The sequence below is a fragment of the Acanthisitta chloris genome, unplaced genomic scaffold (assembly GCF_000695815.1).
Source record: "Acanthisitta chloris isolate BGI_N310 unplaced genomic scaffold, ASM69581v1 scaffold15375, whole genome shotgun sequence".
NCBI lineage: Eukaryota > Metazoa > Chordata > Aves > Passeriformes > Acanthisittidae > Acanthisitta > Acanthisitta chloris.
Window position 1 is genome coordinate 3,526 of NW_008672247.1, and position 24,046 is coordinate 27,571.

General features: G+C 39.8%; 1 protein-coding gene across 2 annotated transcripts in view; it reads right to left on the bottom strand.

Annotated features, from left to right (window-relative positions):
- Positions 1–797: 797 nt before the first annotated feature.
- The window catches only part of HIPK3 (homeodomain interacting protein kinase 3), a 46,695-nt gene continuing 23,446 nt past the window's right edge, over positions 798–24,046 (bottom strand). The window contains exons 2-15 of one of the 2 annotated variants that reach the window (XM_009074443.1): positions 19,626–19,749; positions 18,053–18,172; positions 16,184–16,270; positions 15,212–15,396; positions 14,298–14,457; positions 13,777–13,900; positions 11,351–11,472; positions 11,067–11,191; positions 10,805–10,966; positions 9,616–9,912; positions 8,782–8,922; positions 6,927–7,156; positions 6,520–6,647; positions 798–4,916 (exon numbers count right to left, since the gene is read on the bottom strand). In XM_009074443.1, coding sequence (XP_009072691.1) covers positions 4,443–4,916; positions 6,520–6,647; positions 6,927–7,156; positions 8,782–8,922; positions 9,616–9,912; positions 10,805–10,966; positions 11,067–11,191; positions 11,351–11,472; positions 13,777–13,900; positions 14,298–14,457; positions 15,212–15,396; positions 16,184–16,270; positions 18,053–18,172; positions 19,626–19,749 — 2,479 coding nt within the window. In that variant the 3' untranslated portion in view covers positions 798–4,442. The remainder of the gene's footprint in view (positions 4,917–6,519; positions 6,648–6,926; positions 7,157–8,781; positions 8,923–9,615; positions 9,913–10,804; positions 10,967–11,066; positions 11,192–11,350; positions 11,473–13,776; positions 13,901–14,297; positions 14,458–15,211; positions 15,397–16,183; positions 16,271–18,052; positions 18,173–19,625; positions 19,750–24,046) is intronic. The other variant, XM_009074444.1, reaches the window with a different exon arrangement.

A 24,046-nucleotide genomic window follows, 5' to 3' on the forward strand; every position in this document is an offset into this window, starting at 1 on the left:
ACACTAGGGCAGTAGCCCTTGTTTGCAATGGGAAAAGTGGGATCTAGATACCAGCATGCAATTAAAAGCCAACAATGCAGGAGTCTAACTGTAACAAATGAAAGGGAAGCAGCTTTCAAAACAACAGAGGTGTCTGTAGGATTTGGATAGATTCATTTCCAGGTCACCTGAGGTCCAGTGCTGCAGGAAAAGCTTTGCAGACACTCTGACCAACCTCCACTGAAGAGAGTGAGTGCTGTGAAGGATCAGTATCAGCAGCACCTTGTACTTCACAAATTAAAGCTTCCTGTCTGTTCTGATTACTGCACCTTCCAAACCACCAGATTTCAGCAGGCACTGCAAGCCCACGGCAGAGTGAGCACATTTGGCTGACAACAGCACTGCCAAATGTGCCTTCCACGGCTGTGTGACCGTCCCAGGTGACCATCTGGAGCCACTGACCACCTGGGGCCACCTGCAGCAGCAGGAGCACCTTCCTGCTGCCCAGGCAGACGTTGCTACAGGCTGGGTATGAACTTCAGCAGCAGCGAGGTGTCTGCTGATATCTGGGCCAGAGAACCTCTCTCTAAAGTTGTACAAGTGGGACATGCAGAACAAAGAACCTTCGAGGTTTGGCTGCACCAAGGACAGAATCTCCAGACCCTCCAAAACAAGCCTTAAGATTTCAGCAAGAAGAGAAGCTTAGTCAACTGATCACATAAGAATTTTAGAGCCCTCCCAGTGAATTTTCATCATCTTTGCCTTCATCCAGCCTCGGTGCAGCACAGCCAAAAGAAAATAGAAGCCACCAAAAGTCATTTGCTGCAATATATATTTTAATTCAAAGTGAATCTTGACAGTAATACACCATAAATTCTTATTTTGACACTCACCAAAATAGTCACCTGGAAAACCCGCTTTTTGTGACAAAGTACAGAAGGCTTGGTCACATTTAAATCACTGAGAACTAGAAAGAAATACTATCGCAAACTGTAAGAGACATTACATCCATAAAAAATTTTCCCAGTCCTCATATTGTAATATTGCACAGTGCAATTGCTACATGGCGAACTAGTGTAGCATAGAAATCCAAAGCAAAAAAAAAAAAGAAAAAAAAGAAAAAAAAAAGCCACAAGTCTACAAATTGTTAAACAGTAACAGTTCAACCTCATTAATCAAGTCTCTATCACTGGGTGTTTCTAGAACAAGTCTTCCTACAGCTTGCAGTGTGATTTAACTTTTACTTAACACAAACCAAAGTTAATTAGCAGTAAAAACAGAAAAAATTTAAAAATTAAAACCAAAAAAAGTTAATACAGTAGCATGTTTGACCAATAAAACACCCTGAAGTAAAGTTAAAAACCGAACACGAGAAATTCATACAAAATCCTGCAAAGGAAAGTAAGATGCAGATATGCAATTCCATCATCATGCAGTGTTTTATTTAAAAAAGGCATTCAAATGGTATTGTGTACAAATGCTTCTCAGGGCAGGGCTTTTTTCACAGAAAAGGTCCTCACCCTGAAAGCTTATTTATTATTTTTTTTTCTGCAGATAGGCCCTGGACACTTGCAGTGCCAAGATCCATTCTCAGAGTGTATTGCAGGAGGGGGGAGAAGTCACCTGGTAGATTGAATTTAAGCCGTGTCAGGATCCCAAATATTTCATTCTTTGAAATGCAAACACTTCTAAACTTACAATACACAGAAAGAGCAGCAGATCTAATTTGGGGAGCATTTACAGCAACTTCTTCCTGCACACCTTAGGGTCCTGTCGTGTCAATTGAACAAGCACATCAGCTTAAAACCTTAAGCACAGTAAAAAGAAAGTACAGTAAATACATCAGACCAATGATGATCCCCATGGCCCCAGAAAAAAAAAAAACAAAACAACTGCAGTATTTTATTATTTGTTTTTGCTATCACAATACAAAATTCATGTACTCCATTTGCATTGGTGATTCTTGGTGTGTCCATTGCCTGCAATGGAGTAAGCACCAAACTCGTGTTGCTTCCCAACACAAGGGAGTGAACAGAAAACTACCTGCTGGACCAGACAGCACAAGTTTGAAGTGGGAAGGTGGACAACCAATTGGAGCATTTTCTTGACTTCCTATCCTTAGGCTTTACATATGTGTTGGTAAGATCTCAAATTCATCATCAGGATACTCCTAGTTTCTAATGTATACTTTATATACACACACTCATACAAAATGCATAGAGTTGGTTACTAAAAACACTGAAACTTTTGGGAAAAGTTAGGTTTCTTAATTTTCAGTGTGATTAAAAATGTACTGCTGGTATTTTTATTGGATTTTTTTTCTTTTTTCATGATCTAATACTGTTGTATTGTAGTTCTTGCTTAAAAAATAAATCAAATGTAGGCACATTGATTTCATTCAGACATTCATTAAATAAAACACTGCTTGTGTTAGTGGAGGAAAGGAAAAAGATTACCAGTTATTAGCTTATTGACAGAGTTTAACTCAAATGCTTTGAACTCTTATTCCAGTCAACATTGCAAGGATTGTATTCCAGATTCTGTTTTAAAAAAAGTTAAGTCAAGCCTGCAAGATGCAGCTTAAGTGTCTACACAATGCCAATATGAAAACATTAAAAAAAATTAAGTTACATCAATACATCCACTTATATGCAGTGATGAGCTCAAAAGTTAATGGAGATAAAATACTGATGCAAATAACACACCCCAAAAAAAAAACAACATATGCAATCATCTTCCATCATTTACAGTATAGTAGTTACGACACTTCAAACATGAAAACGAAATAAAAATTTTTAAAAAAAACAAAAAACCAAACCCAAACCCAGCTTCTATTTCATGTCCACAGACTTGTACAGAAATTAGAAGGCTAAGAAAGAACTAGTTAATCACCTAATTTCACAGCTATCTGAAGTGGCAATCATTATATAGCAGCTTATCTATGATACATTCAAGATAAATGATACAATTTATTACTTGCCCATAAGCTAAAACAGCCTCAGCTCAATACCTTCTGTAAATCCCATCCCTACACTACAGTCTACTTGAGGTCTATGGAAAAGTAGCTACCTTTTAGAGGAAATGGATGATTAAGTCTTTGGTGCTGCAAAAGCAACTTCATTTGAACGAAAAGAAAAAAAAAAAAACAAAACCCAAAACGAAGAGACACAACTCCCTAAGGGAAGAGAAGGATGAGAAAAAGCATTTCACCAACGTCCCTGACGGAATGTATTAAATAAGCAAACACCCGCAACAGGCTAAAACAAACACTGCCATGTAAAAGGACTAAAATCTCTCCCATGCATAAATGAAAGATTGCACACAAAGAACTCACGTCTTTTCAAGCTTCAATAGTAAATATTCTGCTACTAGTCGTTAAATACTGCATGGTTCGCTCAAGCTAAGGTGAAACCACGTCGTGGATCAAGGAGCACTTGGCTTTTCCTTTCATATTAGCTAGTCAGTCATGCCTACTGCACCTCTAAACATTGTATTAGATCCAATGAGACAAACACCTTGAAAATAAACTACTTAGGTTGTATTGCAGTTTTGTTTACCAGTATGAAACACTGTCCTGTGTGTCACTACTCAACAGCTACTGAATCAACTCGTCTTAAGCACTACTAAAGTCTTGTCTTGAAGCTAGATCATTCTGGGGGGGGGGGAAAAAAGACAGCAAAATTCAGCTACAGCAAAACATGCTGCCTCCTCGGTAAGGAAAACACACCCAATACTAAAATCATACCACACAAAACCCAAAATGAGCATTACGCTATCAAAAAAATCAGCAGATCTGAATTTTTAAGTGCTGCAGTCCTCAACATTTATATATAAGTCATAACATTAACAACCTCAAATATTTAAGGCACTATGTGTGGGAACAGTTTACAATGCAGCTGAGATTATTAGGACACCAACATTTAAGAGCAATGTTTAGGCTTCTCTTTTTTTTTTTTTTTGCCCATGCAAAAGACACATGCAATGTGAAGAACAACAGCTCAACTTTTATATAAGTGACTCAACATTTAAACACCAAGATACGCAATACAAACGAGTTACTCCTACACTGTACTGCTGACACATGTGCATCTGTTGCTCTAGTTCTGTACACTGAATGGCTTCCCAAATGTAGACGTGTCTTGCACTAGTTAGAAGGCAATTTTATAAAAAATAGCAGGAGCAAAACCAGATTTCTGCTCCCATAAGTCACCTGTCTAAAGTTACTATATAAGAAGATAACATGACCAAAGACAAGTTATACCAAATGTGCAAAACACATTAAAAGTGAGTTTGTTTGTTTTTTTTTTTTAAAGCTCAGAGTTGTTTAAATTGCACCCAAGTCTACACGATTCAAAAAAATAATTTTCCTGTTGTGCCATGGCTAATATTTAATAAATACCATGTTTCTTCTCAAATCAGACTCCTGTATCATTGAGCTTCCTCAAGGTACTGTGTCTGAGTCCTCACATAAAGGGATACTGGCTGAGTTTGGTTGGGCTCAGTGGAAATCCCGTGTACGCCGGCGACGCCGCGATGTACGAGTGGGGTGGGAAGAGGGGTTTGTACTGAGTCTGAGGGATGGTTGGGGAAGGGAGGAGCCGAGGATTTATGCCCACAGGAACTTGGTGCACCAGGCCAGCGGGGTGAGTGATGCTGTAGGTTGGGTGCTGTAACACGGGTCTGGAGGCGCAGGGCGAGGCGAGGAGGTGCGCGACGGGCGCCGTGCCGAGCGGCGCCGACGACGCGTAGGGGAGGATGGCAGGCTGTCCTGCCAGGTGGCTGCTGCCAGAGAGATGAGCGTGCACGGTGCTGTGGTTTGGGCTTCCTTGGGGCAGGGAGAAGGTGTGACCAGCAACGCTGGCTGGGATGTAAGCCTGCTGCCTCCGGGGAGCATAGTTCCCATTCCACTCCTGCGGCCCAGATCCAAAGTGCTGAACCTGTCCACACACACAGAAACAGGCAGCTCTTAGTATTCCCAAGCATAAAGAGACCTTGAAAAATGGAATAAATGCACTAAAACTAGTCAACTTAAAAATCAAGAGAAATATAGAGACGGGAATAATTAAATGCTTCGACAAAAAAAAAAATAAGATATATTAGCTATTGAGATAGTAGCACAGACAGGAAATCTGACAATAAGAGATGGAAAACAGAACACAAGTCATTTTAATGCTCTTGCAAAAGAAAAAAGGAATTAAAAAAAAAAGATCAAATGCCATGCTGGGCTGTTTTAACAGAAATACCATGTATCACATGAGCAAGGTGCTTATTCCACTCTACTCAGCACTGGCTTGGCATCAATTGGAAGTGCTGCATTCAGTTTGGGCACCATAATGAGGCACAAAGAGGACAAATAGGAGAGAAATTTTAGAGGAGAGCAGAAAAAATAATAAACGGATTGAAAATATCTGAGACAACTAGGCAAACAGAAGTCTAGGGCTATGATCACAGGAAGAGGTGGCAATCGTTAACAGTTACGAAGAGAAAAGACTAAAAATCAATTACTCCCATTCAATGATGCAGACTTCAAACTACACAGGGCATCTACCAAAGAAGGAAGGATCAGCATACATTTTTGTAATGGAAATAACATTCTACACTTTCTGCCAAGAGGCTGAGGAGCTGCAGTAATTGAAGAGATTAAAAATTAATACCAAGCTGATCATATTAAGGTTTGCTTAGAATTAATTAGCCAATCCTTTTGCATAATCGTGCAGAAGGGGAGACTGTGTCACCCACCCAAATGTTTCTTTCAGCCTCAACTATTCAAGTCATTACTACTAAATCCTCTTATCTCCACAGAGCACGTTTGCATTTAGTCTTGAACTGACAATATTCACAGTTACTCTGCAAGACTTACACAAACAGGTACTGCTCTTACATTAAAGCACCTCCAGCTATCAGAGAGCTCAGCGCAGCTACAGCTCAAAATTAATTAATTAAAAGGGGCTTAAACTTGATGTCATGTGTCAACTTCAGTTCTTAGCCACAGCAGACACATTCACTGCATTGTTGGGTAACAATAAAAGCAGCTTTTAAATTAACTTTGGGTATGTTCTAACATTGGATTGAACTGCAGTCACAGGTTATTCTCTCCTCAGCTTCATCACCTGGCAGCAAAGGGCAGAAAGAGTTGGGTTTGCTGAGAACTATCTCATCTCTAGACACTCAAACCATGAGCATTTCATGCACACTACTAACAGAACCAGACTGAGATACAGCTGCAGATTTTAACTGCACACTAGGAGCATTTTAGAATTTGGAAGTAGGAAAAAAAACCACTAACATATTTTCGTTTTGTCTTGTGTGCTTTGGTAACTTTCCTAGTGTGGCTTTTTTATTTTTCTGGAAAACAAAGTCAGGTGTTTTAAGAGAAAGACACTTATGACTCGCTCAGTAAGTTGAAATCCATTTTTCAAGCTCTGAACACTTCTTTAATCAAACTGCTGAAAACCACTGACAGCAATTGAAACTGTGAGCACTCAGCATGTTTGGAACTCAAGACAGAAAAAAGTCCTTCTCAGCTGTAATTACACATACCTGGCTGAAGTTTAGGTGCTGCTGATGGAAAGCTGAGGTGAGTTTCTGCTGCCTGTTTCCCACAACAGAAGACTGGTTTATCCTTCCCAGGACAGAGCGACCCTTTTTCAGTGGCTGGCACGAGGCATCTGCCCAGATAGAAACAAACAAGGTTATGTTTTTGTTGTCACTCTTCTCTTCTGACAAAACTTACACTGAGTTTCATTTGCTTCAGCATACAGGGAGAACTCCCAAAAGAATACACTAATTCAAGTCAAACCCCAGCAGTATTTAGAAATGTTTATTACAGATTAGCAGATACATGAGTAGGGTAAAATCCTTCAGATATATGTGGTTATTGAATTAACTCTCAAATTTCTATTCGTAGCTACTGGTATGGAAAGAACAAACCACCTGAACCAACTCACCTGTATTCACCATCTGCTCATCAAGATGTAACCTGTTTTCAAGTCTCATTGGTGGTACCACCACTGTGCAAACAGCTGATTTGGTGTCAGGAGTGACTGATGCTTCCTTGTTCTTATTGGTGTTGGCTACAAAGCTGTTCTCCACGAAGGGGCTGTCATGGCCTGAGGAGTCTGAGCTTGGGGAACCATCCACTGTGTCACAGCCACTCTCCTGTTCATCATCTGACATACTACCCAAAGACAAAGGCATTGCAATGAAACCAATCTATCTACACCACAGAGACACATTTTAGTCAATGAACACATGGCATTTATCGCAGTGAAACTATTCAAAGGTGGATAAAAATGACACATTTTAATTATACAAGCACATATATTCAGACTCATTCTACCCACAAACTGCAAGGCTCAGAGGAGATAACTTCTACAGGAAGACCCAACTTGCATCCACTTTGTAATTATTTTTTTTAAAATACTCTTCTTCTGAAATTTAGATTTTTACGTCAAACAAGAGGTTGAAGAAGATAATTTCATTTCTTCCTGAATCAAAACATAAAGGTCACCTGATGGTTATTACAAAAGAGAACATACTGATCTAATTTCCCTCTCAAAACCTGCCACATCCCGGAGCCTGTGGAAATCCATCCCTGAGGCCCAGGAGAGTCACAGTGGGACAGGGAATGCTGAGGAAGCAATCTGCACAGAGACAGCAGCTCTCTCCCATCTGCATATCAACCACCAGCAGCTACAGGAGACCTTATCTACTGAAAAACTAGGTCTCTGAAGCTCCTGCAGAGAGCTCTGCCTGGGCATGAGTGACAGATTCTGTTCCACAGATGGAGCTGAAGGAGACAAACCCAACCCTCTCTCTACACAGCAGCTGTTTTGGCTCTTGTGGTCTGTGAAATCCATGCTGGTCAAGTGGCATTGGGTAAATAAAATCACCTATTCAACCACTGCTTTTGCTAAAGCAAAAAAAAAGGGGAAGGGGAAAGCAGTGGAGAAACCTACTCATAATAATAACTTTTGCTAACGGTTATGAAAGCTCCATGCTTGTATCAGAAGCAAGTGTAGATGCTAACAAAGTTCCTGGTTGGAGGATAGACACGAGAATTGAGAGTTTCTATAAACTAGAAAAACATGAAACCCCCAGTTTCTGTTAAAAACTGGTGGAAAACATGCTTAGCTTAAAACATGCAAGAACCAGCAGTGAATTCACTAACCCCTAAACACATGGTCGAGTCCTTTAGTGGTTTTACAGCTAATGTAGCATGTCCTTACAGCATGCTATGTAAAATAAGGCAATACCAATAAAACCCTTTATAAAACTCAATTTCTGTATTATTCACTTTTAATTCAAGTTACTACTTATATGACTTAACTACATCATGACTAGCCTAAGCTGCTGATATGAACAGAGTTCACCTAAGTGAGGCTTATGTTTGGTAGAAGAAAAAAGGCATCAGTGTCATTAAAGATCACAAGAAACACACTGGGAGAACAAGAGGCTGCAAAAATTAAAGGTGATCTGGTAACTCCAAATCTGTCACATGCTGTTTTGGCTTATTTAATTCTGCAACCCTCAATTGTTGTTCTAAATGAAGTTGCAGCAACATGTTTATATTATCTGTGCAAACACCATTCATTCAGTATTTGAAAACTTCTAGTGCAGCAAGACAGATGTGTTAGGAATGATAACACAACAGTCTCTGCTATGCAACCAGAGGCCAACAAATTCCCTCTTCAATAGCTCGTCTAGGCTAACCAGATGGCAACAAGACAAAACTTCTGCATTTTTTAGTATAAACTGAGTACTAGGAGCTTTCTTTTCATTGAGAGGAGCATGAGATTTTACCTGTTGGACCTCTTGCAGGGAGATGGACTGGACTGCTCGGAGGAGCTGGTACTCAGGGTGCTGTCAGGGCTGCTGAGCGAGCACACGCGGTCGATGTTCAGGGTGTTCTGGCAGGCTTCACACTCCAGGCTCCCTTTACACCTGCCACACACAACCAGAGTGAGCAAACACACCACCTCTCGGTTTTGACAGTGCTGTTCACTTTCAAAGAACACAGTGCTACAGAGTTAACTTCCTCTGAAATTTGATTAGAAGTGGTTTCTTTTTTTAACTTGGAGTCATTAAATCCAGTAGCTGTGCTAAGACAACTACATTGAATCACAGAATCAACAGAATTGGAAACCCCCTCCAAGACCATTGAGTCCAACCCTACCATGGTCACTAGCCCATGGCACTAAGTGCCACATCCAGTCTCAGCTTGAAAACCTCCAGGGATGGGGAATCCACCACCTCCCTGGGCTGCACATTCAAATCCCTGAGCACTCTCTCTGGAAAAAATCTCTTCCTAATATCCAACCTAACCCTCCCCTGGCAGAGCTTGAGTCTGTGCCCTCTTGTCCTGCTGCTGGTGGCCTTGGAGCAGAGACCAACCCCCACCTGACTCCAGCCTCCTGTCAGGGAGTTGCAGAGGGTGCTGAGGTCTCCCCTGAGCCTCCTCTTCTCCAGGCTGAACACCCCCAGCTCCCTCAGCCTCTCCTCATGGCACTTGTGCTCCAGTCCCTTCCCCAGCCTCGTTGCTCTTCTCTGGACCTGCTCCAGTCCCTCAATGTCCCTCCTGAGCTGAGGGGCCCAGAATTGAAGTAAACCTTCATAAGAATAAACACTGATTCTTACTCCCTCAGTGCATGTGTTTGTCCTATGTCCTCTTCATCGGTGTCACTGCTGATGGTGATGACACTGACTGCAGGGCTGGGGGAGCCGGCGATGAAGATCGTCTGGCGTTGGGTGGTTGAGAGGGATGAATCAGGGTCCAGCCTGACCGACGCTGCGCAACAGTTCCTTTCCTGTCCTTCTGAGTTAAGATTGTCCTGTGCTTCTATACAACTTATTCTCTTTACAGCCTTCAGGTTAAGTATCTTTGGAGATAGAAAGGCTGAATTTTGGATATTGGTATTTTGTAACACATTGCTCCTGTGAAAAAGAAAGTGTTTGGCATTGAGTGAATCTCTACGAACAGATGTGAAAACTGCACTATTTACAGTGAAAGGAAAGCAAGCAATGTGGGTTAAACCACCAGTTTTCTAACCTAGTATAAAGGTAAACATAGAACAGTAAACACAGTCGTAAATATTTGGCATAGATGATTTCAGACATTAACAAGAAAGAGCCAAACTATGTAACATCTGAGACTGAAATTTACAACAACATTCAGTATAGGATATTGAAAATCCCATTTAGGTGAAAAACAAGCAAACAGAACCTGGCCAGATTTCCTGCAATATTCTCCCTGAAAACAAAAGCTGGTAGCCTCCAGATGAACTCCCTGCTGACACTGCCCAGGTAACCCAAGCTTTTCCCCCTACAGAGCATCCCATGCCTTCTCCAACACTTTGCATGGCAGGGAAGCACATTTTCCTCAGCAAGCAGCTGAAGTTTTTTTGCCTACCAGTGAAAGAAAGACTATCCTAAACACAACTCAAAGTAGAGTGCAATCCTGTTATACAGTATGTCTTCATTTTCAGTTGTCTAAACATGATATATCCTCACACACATAAGCTTAGGAATAACTCAGAGCTACTTCAAGATATTCTTCCACCTTCCCAAAGCCTGTAAAAACAACTTTGCTATCACAATAGGCACATGCTAACCAAAAGGAACTAAAATCTCTTCCTGTTGCAAGTATCTTTCCAGCCAGTTACCAAAACAGCATTGAAAACTTCAGGCAGCAAGGACACATTTTCCCAAAAGACTGTTTAAGAGCAACTGTCTCCAACAAACATGCCACTTTTACAGGTAATTCCCCTGCCCACAACACAGCAGCAATGTGTACACTGCCTTGGAATGCTACAAATATTCCACCAACCTGTTCTGACACAGCTTGTTCCTCTTGGTAGCTGCAGGCTGAGGCCAGACAACGTGTGCAATGCCCACACTAATTGGCTGAGGGGCAGACAAGGTTATCTGATGTGTTAAAAGAGGCTGTGGTATCATTGAATTGTAATGGGTGCCCTGGGTAATCATCTTCCTGAGGAAAAGGAAAGGCAGGTTTATTTTGCAAGTCATTTGCATCAGCATCCGTAGCCCTGGTTAAATCCAAGGTATTGCACAAAACTCGGTGGCCTTACCCCCAGTCTCCAAGCCTCTGTGGGCCAGCCACAGGCTCAGAGGCCAGAGAAGTCGCTGGAGCTGCCACTGGTGCCACCTGCTGCCACGCAGGAACCAGGATCTGCTGGGTCTGGTTTGACCATGTCTGTTGTGGAGCAAAGAAAATTTTACAACCCATGAATTTCTGTTTGCTGCGTGCAGCTCAGCACAAAACACAAGGGGGATTGCAACAGAACCCTGCATTTAAAAATATTTCCCAGCAATTAATTAAATAAGTCAGATTTTTACTTTAAAGTAAGCAAACCTGAGACAGGATTCCTGCTCGAATCTGCAGTGGTTGAATTGCATGGGCTTGGGTCACCAAGGGAACTGCATTATCCACCCTCAGGGAGAAACTGGTGGGTTTGCTGTGGCTTGTAGGAATTCCTGCCAGGGAGAAAAAACACATACCCAAGCTTTAAACAAAACACCAGGTCCTGCATGTGTTTTCTGAGCAAAATGCAAACACAAAGGACAATTTTAAAATGTTTCACTGTTTTTTGATGTGTTTATGATCTCATTCAGTAATTTAGACTCTCAAACCAAACGAATCAACACCTGAAAGAATTTTGTGCCATAACTCATCTGAACAAACATTTGATGCTGTAATTTCCAGAAAGAACTTCCAATAGCTACTATTTGGAAAGAGATTACTAGAAAGAGGAATGACTTTGGCAGAGAGTTCTGCAAAGCTAAGCATTTACTCTTTATCACCAACTACATTAAAGGAATTTGAAAGGAAGCAGAGAAATGTAAGCAGAACTGAAGTTCAAAGCTTCTCACAACTGACTCCTGCTCTGCATTTCCAGCATGCTGAAACCCATTCCCCTCAGCTCTTATATGTGGCAATGCCACATGTGGAATGTTCCTCCTTGCTACCATCCCCTTTGTGGGAAACACTGTAGGATTTTCAGTGCATGCCATCAAATGTTTGCAGTAGGATTCACAATCCTATTTCACTCCCCATCAAAATAATACAATCCATAAGACTGTTAGAATATAACCACAAGAGCATAATAGGAAAAAGATGCATCTCATGCCCTGGGTAGTTTTCCTTATTGTCACAGGGAAGTAACAGACACAGCAATGCTGCAATGTTTACTACTAGTAATGGGTTTTTACATAATAACGTCAAACTAAAATGAAAGAGGAATTTTTTTCAACAAATATTGTGACAGAACAGCTATGCTAGGAGAAAATACTGGCTAGGGAAAATAGATACCTAATCTCATCTTCTAACTGCACTTTGTGCTTTAGTCAAAGATTAAACAATAAGTGTTCAGAGGTAACTACTAGAGAACCACTGAAGTTTCAAACTGTTTTGGTGAGGATTTTTTTAATCTTTACAGTGAAGGATAAAATAAAATCTTCATCTGATGTAATTCTCTCATGCCCTAACACAACATTAAGTTCTAACCATGCACTTCAAAGCTTTTAATTTCAAAATGCAGTTGATTTTTTTCCCCACAGCCACCTAGAAGAGCAACATCGTAGCTCTGACAGTAGTAGTGAGTTTTAGCACTTCAGATATTCCACAGAGCAGCCAAGCTGGAAAACACTGAAGCAGTGCCAGATACCATTAATATCCCCTTTTCATCTGTGCCAGCAACTCAACTTGTCACCTCTGTGATGAAAACAATACAGTCCCTTCATCTCAGCTGTAGCAGAGGTTAAATTCGGAAATTTATCATCCTGCTAAGAATACAGTATACAGATCACAGATAAAGTATTTGCCTGTACTGTTTCCTTTTCTATCAATCACTTTATTAATCCAGGAATCATGAAAACAGTAGGATTTTAATTATGGAGTATGGCATTGTGTAAAGAACACATACAACTTAAGGAAGAAATTACTTTGCCATACTAAGTGCTCAGAAGGAAATCTGTATGAAGCAGCTGTAACTTTAGCTCACACAGTGAGTACTCAGAGCTTTCAGGAGCTCCTGGAACCCAAGGCAGATGCAGCTGCAGCAAATACCATTACTGATGAAGTTGTCTCTATCTGTCTTTATCTACAGACATTGAGACTTCCTGGAGTTTAAGTCTATCTTAAAAGTGTTTTGGTTTTTCTTCAGAGTGATTCTAGTGTGATTTCTGAAGCCTTAAAATGCAGAGGGAGAACTAAGGAGGAGTTTGAAGGCCATTCTTAAAAAAAAAACTTCCTTCTTATAAACTCCATAATTTCTCTGATCTCAACAAAGCTAAACATCACCAAGATGAATAAATTGCATCTCTGGAGATGAAGATTATATTCAAGCTAAGTTTATAAACAAACAATATAAACTCCTTTTCCTTTTCCATAAATGACTATTACTAAGCTAAGACATTGGTATCCCCTTCATCTTTGTTGTTTCCTCTCAAATTTTATTGCAGAATAACCTCCTTTCTGCTTCAGCTTTCCCACTGTGCTCCTCTGTTTTATCCCAGACAGAAATTTAAGTGTGTGTGTGTGGTATATGAAGATGAGCTCTGGATTGCTTAAATCACCTTCTGCAGATGCTGATTTACTGTTTCCTTCAGCAAGGAGCAGTGCATCTGGATCTGACTCACATGCTAATTTCTTAATGACACGATTAAGTTCTTTTAAATATAAACCTGAGGTGGATAGACTGGAAAACTTGAATAGTGCTAACAGACAGGCATATATATATATATATATTTTAGGACTGTGACAATTACAGATAAGCATACCTTGGAGAGCTGGAGGGCATATAATCAGAGCCTGCTGGAAAACATCACTGCAGCCAAACTGAGCAGTTCCTGCCTGCAGTGGAATCCCTTGGTGCAAAACTGAATGGGCAGATGCAGTTAATGCCTATGGGAACAGATTCAGAACAGGTAACGTTATTAGAACTGACTCTAAATCTCTCACACATTTGTCCCACCCCTTTATACAGCAAACAACCAAAACAGCTTCAAAAAGTGCCAATTTTGGTTTCCCAGGGAGCCCTCCCGTTTGGCCATTGGAGGGCACCAGAACACAGCACTGAGAATCCCAGTTTGGAACTCGATACACTCAGTTCTAAACGGTTTATTTAAAAAAACACTAGGAAAAAATGAGAGTAAAAGACAGAAGATTTTGTCGCTTAACAGATGTTCTTGTTTACAATCATTAAATTAATTAAAAAACCCCCATTAACTGAACTTATAATTAAAAAACCCAAACAAACAGACTAAAAAAAAACCCCAAAAACACAAAGCATTGTTTTTACCTGACTTCTTACTGGCCCAATTTTGGCAAAGCTTGCAGTCAGGTTAGCTGCACTGCCTGAGGCAACTGATCTCATGAGTGATGTTTTATTGCGATTGCTTAAGTCATACAGATTGGATCTGCACTTGCAAATATCCATGATATGGAAACAGGACTTCACTCTATCAAAACCAGAAAATAAATTGCTTTAATCACAATTTCGTGTTGTTAAATGTATAAAACAATTTCCCACAACAAAGGAAAAATGAAACTAGTTCCAAGGCCACATTTCCCAGAATGGCACAATACACAGAAGCAGAAAAAAAGAGAAACACTGCTGTTACTGTGGTCATGTCAGGCCTTTGTGAGGCATATTTTAAAATCAAGGAAAATACTGCACTTGAAGGAAAGTGCATCTAGCATCATTTTCTCCCACCTGTGCACAGATAGGGAGGACAGTAAACCAGATGGATGGAAAGTTTATTCTCTGGGTGAAACACTTGTACTTTGGGAAATCACAGGGAAATACACAATTCCACAATTGCAAGAAAACTTTCAATGTGTTGCACGTTATCAAAAAATAAAAGAAGGTATCTGAGATGTTAACCTTGAGATGTTGTCCCTAGCTCCCAGTGACTGCCAGAAACTAGGGCTCTTCAGACTTCCAAAAACAAAGCCCAAGTTTCTGCAATGCTGGAATTTTAGCAGTCATGTATAAAAACAGCTTAGAAATTTACTGATCTGCTCCTTTTCAGGAAAAAAACATAGTTCTTAACCACTATCCTTGACCCAGTAGATGTGCCTAACATTGCAAACATTTAAAGAATTCTCTAAGAGGTTACAACAATGATGAAACACTTTTTTCTCTCTGATAGCAAAAGAAACAAGACTCTTAGACAAACGAGTTACAGCACCAGAGATTTCTGTGTCACATACTGGTTGCTATGAGGAAAATCAAGGAGGTGCTTCATGGTAACAAAAGAATGGTTCAGGGTCTCAGCTGGAGTGATTCTTAAATCAGCATCGATAAGCAACATTTTCTTCAACAGACTGACAAATTCCCTCCTATCTGCCTTCTCTGCCAACAGGTCACTTCCTTCCAAATCCATCACCATGTTCACCTGGCATTGAATAAAACAGAAGATATGCATATTGGTTTAACTCTTTCTACTATTGCTTTCTGCCATAAATACTAATAGTCAGTGTTTTTATGGCATGGGGTAGAGTGAATGTTAACTTATCCCCTGGAATTGGTTACTTTTTGCTGCACACCCACTGCTCCCCCTGCACCCAACTAAAAACCCCTGAAGCATTTATTCCAGTCTGGGATTTGGTATTTAAGAAGAAAGATTTAGGATAAAGATCTTTATATGGTTTAACTCAAACTAGAGATGTGATCTTCAAAAAAAATACCAATTCCAGGTACGTAGCAATGCCATTCTTGCAACAAGATCTGATTTTTTTTCAGGATATGGAAGACAATGAAAAATTTCCTTTTGTTATTGACTAGAGAGTTAGAAAGCTAATGAAAAGTGAGGAAGTAGCTATGTTTTTTTTTTTAAATGAACAGAATTACACTGAGAATTATAGTGTTAAGATAACAGAATTATACTGTATGTTACAGAGTTAAGACAGCAGGTTCCATGTGCATTCTTTGATTTACCCATACTGGCAGATAAGGTAGAAAAGAAAGTATAGACTATACATAAAATTAATTAATTAATCATTATTAAAGCCCCAAGAGCTGACATAGCTATTTTCCTCAGGGCAGCACAGGAGAATAGATATGAGTGAGATACAATAAATAATATTTTAAAAGGCCTTTCCTTCAAAACCAATACAATGTTTTAAAATCATCATTCATTCCCACACACTCCTTTGGCAAAGGCAGAAGGTTTTAATACTCACGTGCACTATATCATCCAAACTGTTGAAAATATACTTTCTGGCCTCTTTAGACTTCATACCTGTTTCTGCCTCGTGTTCTTCCAACGTCTCAAAGGAAAGAAAAGGAGAGTTGGGTTTAGCAGCTGTCAATAAAGGTCACTCATGACTACAAAGTAACTTTACATATTTATTGACCTAAAAAACACTACTTTTTTTTTCCAAACAATGAGTATTTCAGTTGTGTATTTGTGTGCTGCTTTGCTGGCTACTCTCATTTTCTCAATCAAGAGACAAGAACTATTACATTTTATATCTGACAGAACTGGATTACAACAGATAGTGTGTAAATCACACAAGAAGTGCTGAAAGTCTAGCAAAGAGCTGCTTGATGAAACCCTCTTGTATATTTATGTATCTCAGGTTTCCTATTACTGGTATTTTACCAATTTCCTCAAACTCAGATCATTCACTCCAAACAGCAGCAACATCCTATCACTGTAAGAAAACCAAACCAAAACCCAGGCAGGCTCTGGTCAACTTCTTGGCTTCTCTTTTATTTTATTTTATTTTTTTTTGAATTTTTATTCCTCCATGTACACAGCAGTTGGTGTAAATATTTCAAATAGTGAAGCATTGAATCCTAGAGAGTTAGTGCAATCACCCATCAGTGATTTATGAGCTGGTAAACCACTTTCTGTTACAAATTCTCTCCTTCAGCACAGACAGCATTAGTAGGTTGTTGCTGCAAGGGGCAAGGTGAGAACTCCAGGGAAAAGATTTTTGACATACAGGTTACAGAAAAGTTGCCAAAATTAACTTTGACAGAAAGTGCAAGGGGTGACCAATGATTCCTACCAAAACTAAGCACCTCTGTGAGGTAACACCTTTGGAAACTTTGGTGCTGTCTGCACCAAGAACTCACTCAGGTTCTCTGACATGGAGAAACCAGATGTAAACTGTCACCTAAAGATCAACTGCTTGGGAAAACAGAACAGTGGATTAATCAGGACGGTGTAAGTGGAGAGTTGTCACCTAACCCGACCCCGTGGAGCTGTGGCAGGGCAGAGCTGGCCCTGCACACACCAGGGATTCACCAAGTCACTCTGCAGTTACACAGCTCCTGCTTGGGGCTCAGCAGCTGTTTGCTGCTGCAGAAGCTTCATGTCAACACAGCCTGGCTCCTCACTCCAGTCCTCTGGAGTATGGTGAGGTTGGGCCATGAAGCCACACAATTTAAGAAACCAATAAAAACATCTGCACAGGAAGGGAAAGCTCCTCTGGCCACCGTGTGATGGTGTGGCCTGGAGAGAAGCAAGGTGTGCAGAACACAGAACACTTGTTTTCCTTTCATCTGCATCCACTCCACTGCAGCTCTCTGCCAACAAAGACTGTTCTAGCAGGAGATCCGAAGGAAATGAGCTGTACACAGTCATGTTGTTTCTTAATCTCCTTTTTCTCCTAGGAACTTCTGATCCTGAAGCCAGTTTTGGATAAATTCTCACAGAGCAGTGTGGGCCTCAGAGACAAATTCTTTAAGTGAAGTGAAAAGCAGTCACTGAGCAAGAAAGAAAAGAAAAGAAAACAAACCCACTCATTTAGCACCTCTGGAGATACAAGGCTTAATTTGAACTCCCCACTGGTGGCCATGCAGTGGCCACACACAGCCTGGCAGCTGGTCCAGACCTGCCTCTGGCCAACCAGCAGGAGGAAACAGCTTGGGCATCAACTTGGAGAGTTGCTTTTGGGGAATGGAAAAAATGGGAGGGATACAGAGCAGGAGCTGGTATAAAACAGCAGAAAGGAGCTAATGCTATTGTAGCAAATCTTGGCCTCTCTAGCCTCCCTGCTCACAAAATAATATGCTGTTCTCTACTACATTATACTGTTTACCTTTAATCTCCAACTAGAATATGGTGCATCCGTTTCTCTACAGAAAAATCTTGCAGTTTTCGTTCCCATGCTTAGCAACTGCTCTCCTGGCAAACCTTGAGTCTGTGAAATGTAACGAATCTGAGGGGAAAATAAAAACAGGATAAAACAATTTACCTCTTATTTTCAAAAATCTGAGCCACGCAGTTAAAACCTTGTCATTTCATTTAAAAAAGGGCCAACCCAACCATGCTCAGAGCACTGTAGTTCCACAGCTACATTTTACATAGGGGAGAAACTTAACACTGAGCACTTGGTGCTGCTGTCTCCTCTCAGAGAAAGCCATACATAAACAAACCTCTGAAGTGACCTATATAAACAAGGGTTTTAGGCTGGGTCACAGAAACCAGAGGCTAAGGAAAGTGGCTGTCATTAACTCCTCAACCCATTCAAATCCTAAATGTATCATTTTAATTCTAAGCAGGGAAATCACTAGCAGTGCTTTGTTTGCATACAGAACTTTGAGGATTTTGGTATTTTTCTGCATGCTCTCCTTATGTAACTTGATCAAAATCCTTCCCGTTTGCTGCTTCCAGTGTTTCAGTCTTTCCCCCATCTGACACAGTTGCATTTCAGGGAAACATTCCATGTGGAAAGGGAGTGTGAGTACAACCTCTAGGTGCAGAAGACATTGTCCTACTCCTACTGAATGTGAATTTTTCCTTGAAGGAATATGAAAAAAAAACAAAATTTTTTTTTAAAAAAACCCTCACACTAAAAGCACTTAAAATACAATAAATAATCCAAACTTTAGCATAGTAACAGAATTTTTTCCCCCAACCTTTACACTGGAGGAACAAAGAATGAAGAGTAAGAATGACAAAGTTCAAAACCAGGTGGGGATAGTCAGGATGCTGATTAAATTCCTTCCAAATTCCACATTAGGCTAGAAAATTACAGACTTCTTTAAGTGTTTAAACTAGAAAAATGTTCTACATCTTTCATTAGAAACAACTTTTTGTAAGTCAGCTCACTAATGCTGATGGTGTCAGGAGCTGAAATCTCCAACAAAGCAAAGGCACAGCCTCAACAGCTCCAAGCTTTGCCACTGCATCTCTACAGCATCATTCTGACAGTTGATTCTTGTTCCTTATGAAGCAATAGGCTCTCAAATCTTTGAGCTTTGTTGGATTTCCAGAAAGCATCAGAAATTATTCAGAAGACAATTAATTCTGACATCTGAATAGACATTCCAGAGTCAACCCCATTCATGGCAAGTGAAAGAGAGATTATAATGCAGTGATGGGAGCTGCAAACTTGGGTTTCCACCAGAAAAAGCAGCTTCAATACCAACATCTGTTTTGCAAGGTAGAGGAAGGAGGGCAAACTGACATTTAATTCAAAAAAGTAGCACCATATACAGTCTGGTTTAGGAACAGGATTCATGTTTCTAGGACAATCAATAAGAGTCAATTAAAAGCATTGAACAGACTCGAAGAAATGCTACAGAATACATTCGAAATTCTGGGATTAACGATATGAAATTCTTAAGTGGCAGAAAGTTTGCATATGTTTGTGACATTTCTTCTACTACCTGGTCATATTCCAGTGCTCCTGGGTACAGTGGCCATCCAAGAAACAGCTCTGCAATCACACACCCTAACGACCACATGTCTATGGCTTCACAAAACGGCAATCCCAGTATGATCTCTGGTGCTCTGCAAATTAAACATGGTTACTCAATTTTTTCTTGGGGAAAAAAGGTAATTCAACAATCCAAAAAAAAAAAAAAAAACAACACCAAAATCTATTATTTCATAACACAGGCTAAATATGTCAATACAGTCATGGCAGCAGAAATTGCATTTTTTTTTATATAATCTAATCCATGGTAACATTTTGCAGCTCCAAGATGTTTTTTTCCTACAAGTACCAATTTGCTATATACATGAAAATAACTGATATACCTGAAAAACAGAATGTCCCTGGTTTAATACTTGTTGCTTTCCTCCAGGATGTCTCAAATGCTTTGTCCACTCAATGTGAAATGTCTGTGTAACTACATTCTAAACACAATACATTTTTTTGTCTCAAAACCAAACAAACTAAAAGTTTTATCTCCAAATCCACTTGCACACTTCCCAGCTGGGCAGTACACTTAAAGCTATTTAAAATATCAATTTAATCACATACCTGCAAATCCCTTAATGCACTCAAATCAATGCAATGTGATCAATTTTTAAATCACTCAAATGAAAATATTGCACTGGTTAAATAAAGCAGGTGTTACTTTTCACCTAAACCAAACTATTTAACCAACAGCACCTGAATTATTTCTGTACTCAAGAAGCAGAAAAATTGGTATTGACACAGCTGCTAAAGGGGCTTTTAACATCTCTGTTCACTTGGAACTGAACTCAAGTATTCCACAAACATCCATTTTCATTGCATTTGTTCAGTTAAAAACTTCCCTCCCAGCTGATTCAAGTGATTCACCGAAGGAAAAAGAATTCATTTACATCTGCATTCTGGTACAGAAATAGGCCTGGAGATGTAAAGTATTATTTAGAGCATCACACCATAAAGGGATCTACTTTTAAAGCAGACAATCTGTTGTTAGCTGAGCGTGTCACAGAACAGGAGGAAGGTGGTAAAAACTAACAGGGTAATTGGCAGAACAAGAGCATTGGACTGACCAGGTAATGTGTGATTTCTCACCTGTGTGAAAGCTCAGAAATCTTCTGCTTCAGCACATCCTGGTGTATCCCACCAACATCCCACACACAAAACAGATTCTCTGAGCACAGTAAATTCCTATGTATCTCGTGCTCTTCTGACATTTACCTTTATCAAAACATTCTTTAAATCACTGACATGTCCCGGGATGGGAACAAATTCTTATTTTCCTGCTACATTGGGACACAGAAGTTGTTTTGTAGCCATAGAGCAGACCAAGAGCTGAAGCATCTCCATCCCTTTGCATAAGTGTTAGTTGGTCAAAGCTGTACATAGACATACTCCAAGCTCCAGGGATTCATTTTCACCACCAGGGCAAGGACTCCTGATGCTCTGCCAGCAAAGCCACTTGGGCTTCTGCTACAGGGAGAATCCAAGACTTTCCACAGATAACAAAGTCTACAGGACAGGATATTCTGTTAAATATTTATATACTTTCCATTCACACTAGCACATCAGTTCTTCCCATCCTTGCCACAAACCATTTGGGATGGGATTATATGAAGGATAAATCTTGTCACACTGGCAGCCCAATGGGAGAGGCTCAGTTTTCCACTGCCTTCAAAGGTTTGATTGCAATCAACTTCTGGGGATCAAACACGTGTATTTTTGCAACGCAGGATCGTGACACTGCAGTAAGTATTCGCCAGTTTCGTTATCTGAGAAATAAATTCAATCCATCTAGATGCCACAAGCCTAGAAATAGCAGTGAGAAACGTCTGCCTCTCCCCCCTGGCTGAGTGCCAGTCTGTGTATGGTCATTACAGATCTCTGTTAAAATACACTTCCTTTTGTTGTATTATGTTACAGCCCTGAATAGTTAATGAATATACACACAGCCTATGGATATAGGGGCTTTACCAAATGCTTCTGCTAAAATAAGCTCTTTCAAACCTCTGACGTTTACTCAATGGTTAATATGTGCCCCATGCAAAAATAGCTGCAGTTGGTTTGTTGCTCGTCTCTTCGGAGGGACAGCAGTGCAAATAGGAGAAGGGTAAGGGGAGATATAATGCCAAAATAAATAAAAAAAGAGAGAGAATGCTTTCTGTATTTCAAAATACAGGAATCTGTTGGCTTTTCATGGGTACCACTTAGTTCTGCGATACCAAGAAAAGCACAAAGAAGTCTAAGCCTATTTCAGGAGGGGCAAGACCTGTGCTCCTCATTCCCAACACCTGACCTACCATCCTGAAAGGAAGAGGAAATAAATGTGTTCCTGAGCAGGGCTAGCTGCACTGTACTACAGTACAGTGAACAAACAACATTTTCAGGCTAGCCTGAAGTGAGGAAGTTGAAGAGCTATTGCTCTTTCAGGTTCAGTATCTCCTACCATGTCTCATGTCAGTCCTTAAAATGGAGCAACTCTCACAGCAGACAAAGTTGCAGGAGAATTGTAACTGAGTTTGATTATGTTTAGATTGGTCTTAATCAGCTCAAATACTTTTGATAAAGGAAAGTTTGCTAATGCCATGCTCAAAAACACCTGTTTCTCCTTAGAAAGTCCCTGCTGAAATCTATTTGGAGAATTGGAGCTAATAGGTTAAAGTGGAAAGAATCATTCTTCAATTTTTATTTTTAACATGATCCATAGTTCTTTTCTCATAGAAGAAATATTTTTACACGCAGCTTAAAAGGAAGGTATTCCCTTTCCTAACTACAACCATAGACATTAGACTGGTAGGAACTCCAGATGCCCCAACAGTCACTTCAACATCAGATTACCCAAAAAAAACAGTCTAACTTTGTACTTCTCTCTCTCATCAACTTCAACATTACCCAAAAAAACCAGTCTAACTTTGTACTTCTCTCTCTCAAAACAGCAACACACACACTACTGCTTGGTTTTCATTACAGATTACAAGATGTGCAGTGCACCATCAGCTACTGCTTTTCCCAGCCTTGTATGGTTACTAAGACAACAAGGAGAACATCAGAATTTTCTAAACATCTTAAGAACACCAAATCTTACTAACATGTACTTAAATTAACAACAGAGAAAGCATCAATTTCCTTCTTAGCAATGTTAATTAAACATTAATTAAAAACATTATCAGAAAACTTCATTTAGAATTAAAATGTAATATTACTACACTGGGAAGATTCACTTTACTGAGCAGCAATTCCTAGATGAACACAACTGAACTCCTCTTTTCTCGCTTGGCACAGCTCAGACTTTTCAATATATCTAACAATATGAAAGATATGAACTAATATTTGCTTCAGCTACTTGTTTGAATAGTCACATTTCTATTTCTTACATCACCAACCATGAATACATACACTATAAGTTTCTGTAAGCTTATGAGGACAGAAACTACACAATTTGTTCCATTAACTTGCTCAAAGACCAGAACATTTCATAAAATAGTTCAGCTTCACCTTGGAATGAAGCAACAAAATTAACAAAATTGAAGAAAAAATTAAATAGTTCCTTGAGGGAATATTAAAAAATCCCCAAAAAAAAAACCAAAAAAAAAACCTAACCAAACAACCCACACTAAAAACACCAAAAAAATTAAATAATCCAAATCCAAACTTTAGCAAACTTTTCCCCCAACCTTTACACTGGGGGAACAAAGAATGAAGAGTAAGAATAAACTTTTCGCCTTTACACGGGGGGAACAAAGAATGAAGAGTAAGAATGACCCATATTAAAAAGATAAATCATGACAGAAACTGTTAGTCAAGCCATTTCAAATGATCATTACCTAGAAATCATGGGTTAGAAATCCAATTTAGAACAAAAGTTACACAAAAAAGGTGAAATCAAACAGTTAATGGACATAATAACAGCTGAAAACCAGGCCTTTACACGGGGGGAACAAAGAATGAAGAGTAAGAATGACCCATATTAAAAAGATAAATCATGACAGAAACTGTTAGTCAAGCCATTTCAAATGATCATTACCTAGAAATCATGGGTTAGAAATCCAATTTAGAACAAAAGTTACACAAAAAAGGTGAAATCAAACAGTTAATGGACATAATAACAGCTGAAAACCAGCACAATCCAACACAACCAGCAGCTTCCTGAACCACCAATTTTATGAAAAATTAACTGAATCCAGGAATCATTTCCCAAACATGTTCCCACCCAAGGCCTATAATATAATCACCCTCCATGTACTCATCATGTATCAAGAAAATTGGACTAAAGGCTGAGTGATTTTTATTTCTATTTATCTTCTGGCAGTATGAGAGGGTCATAGGGTCAGAGAACCATCAGGGTTGGGAGACCTGAGATCCTCCAGTCCAACCATGAACCTGTCACTGCTG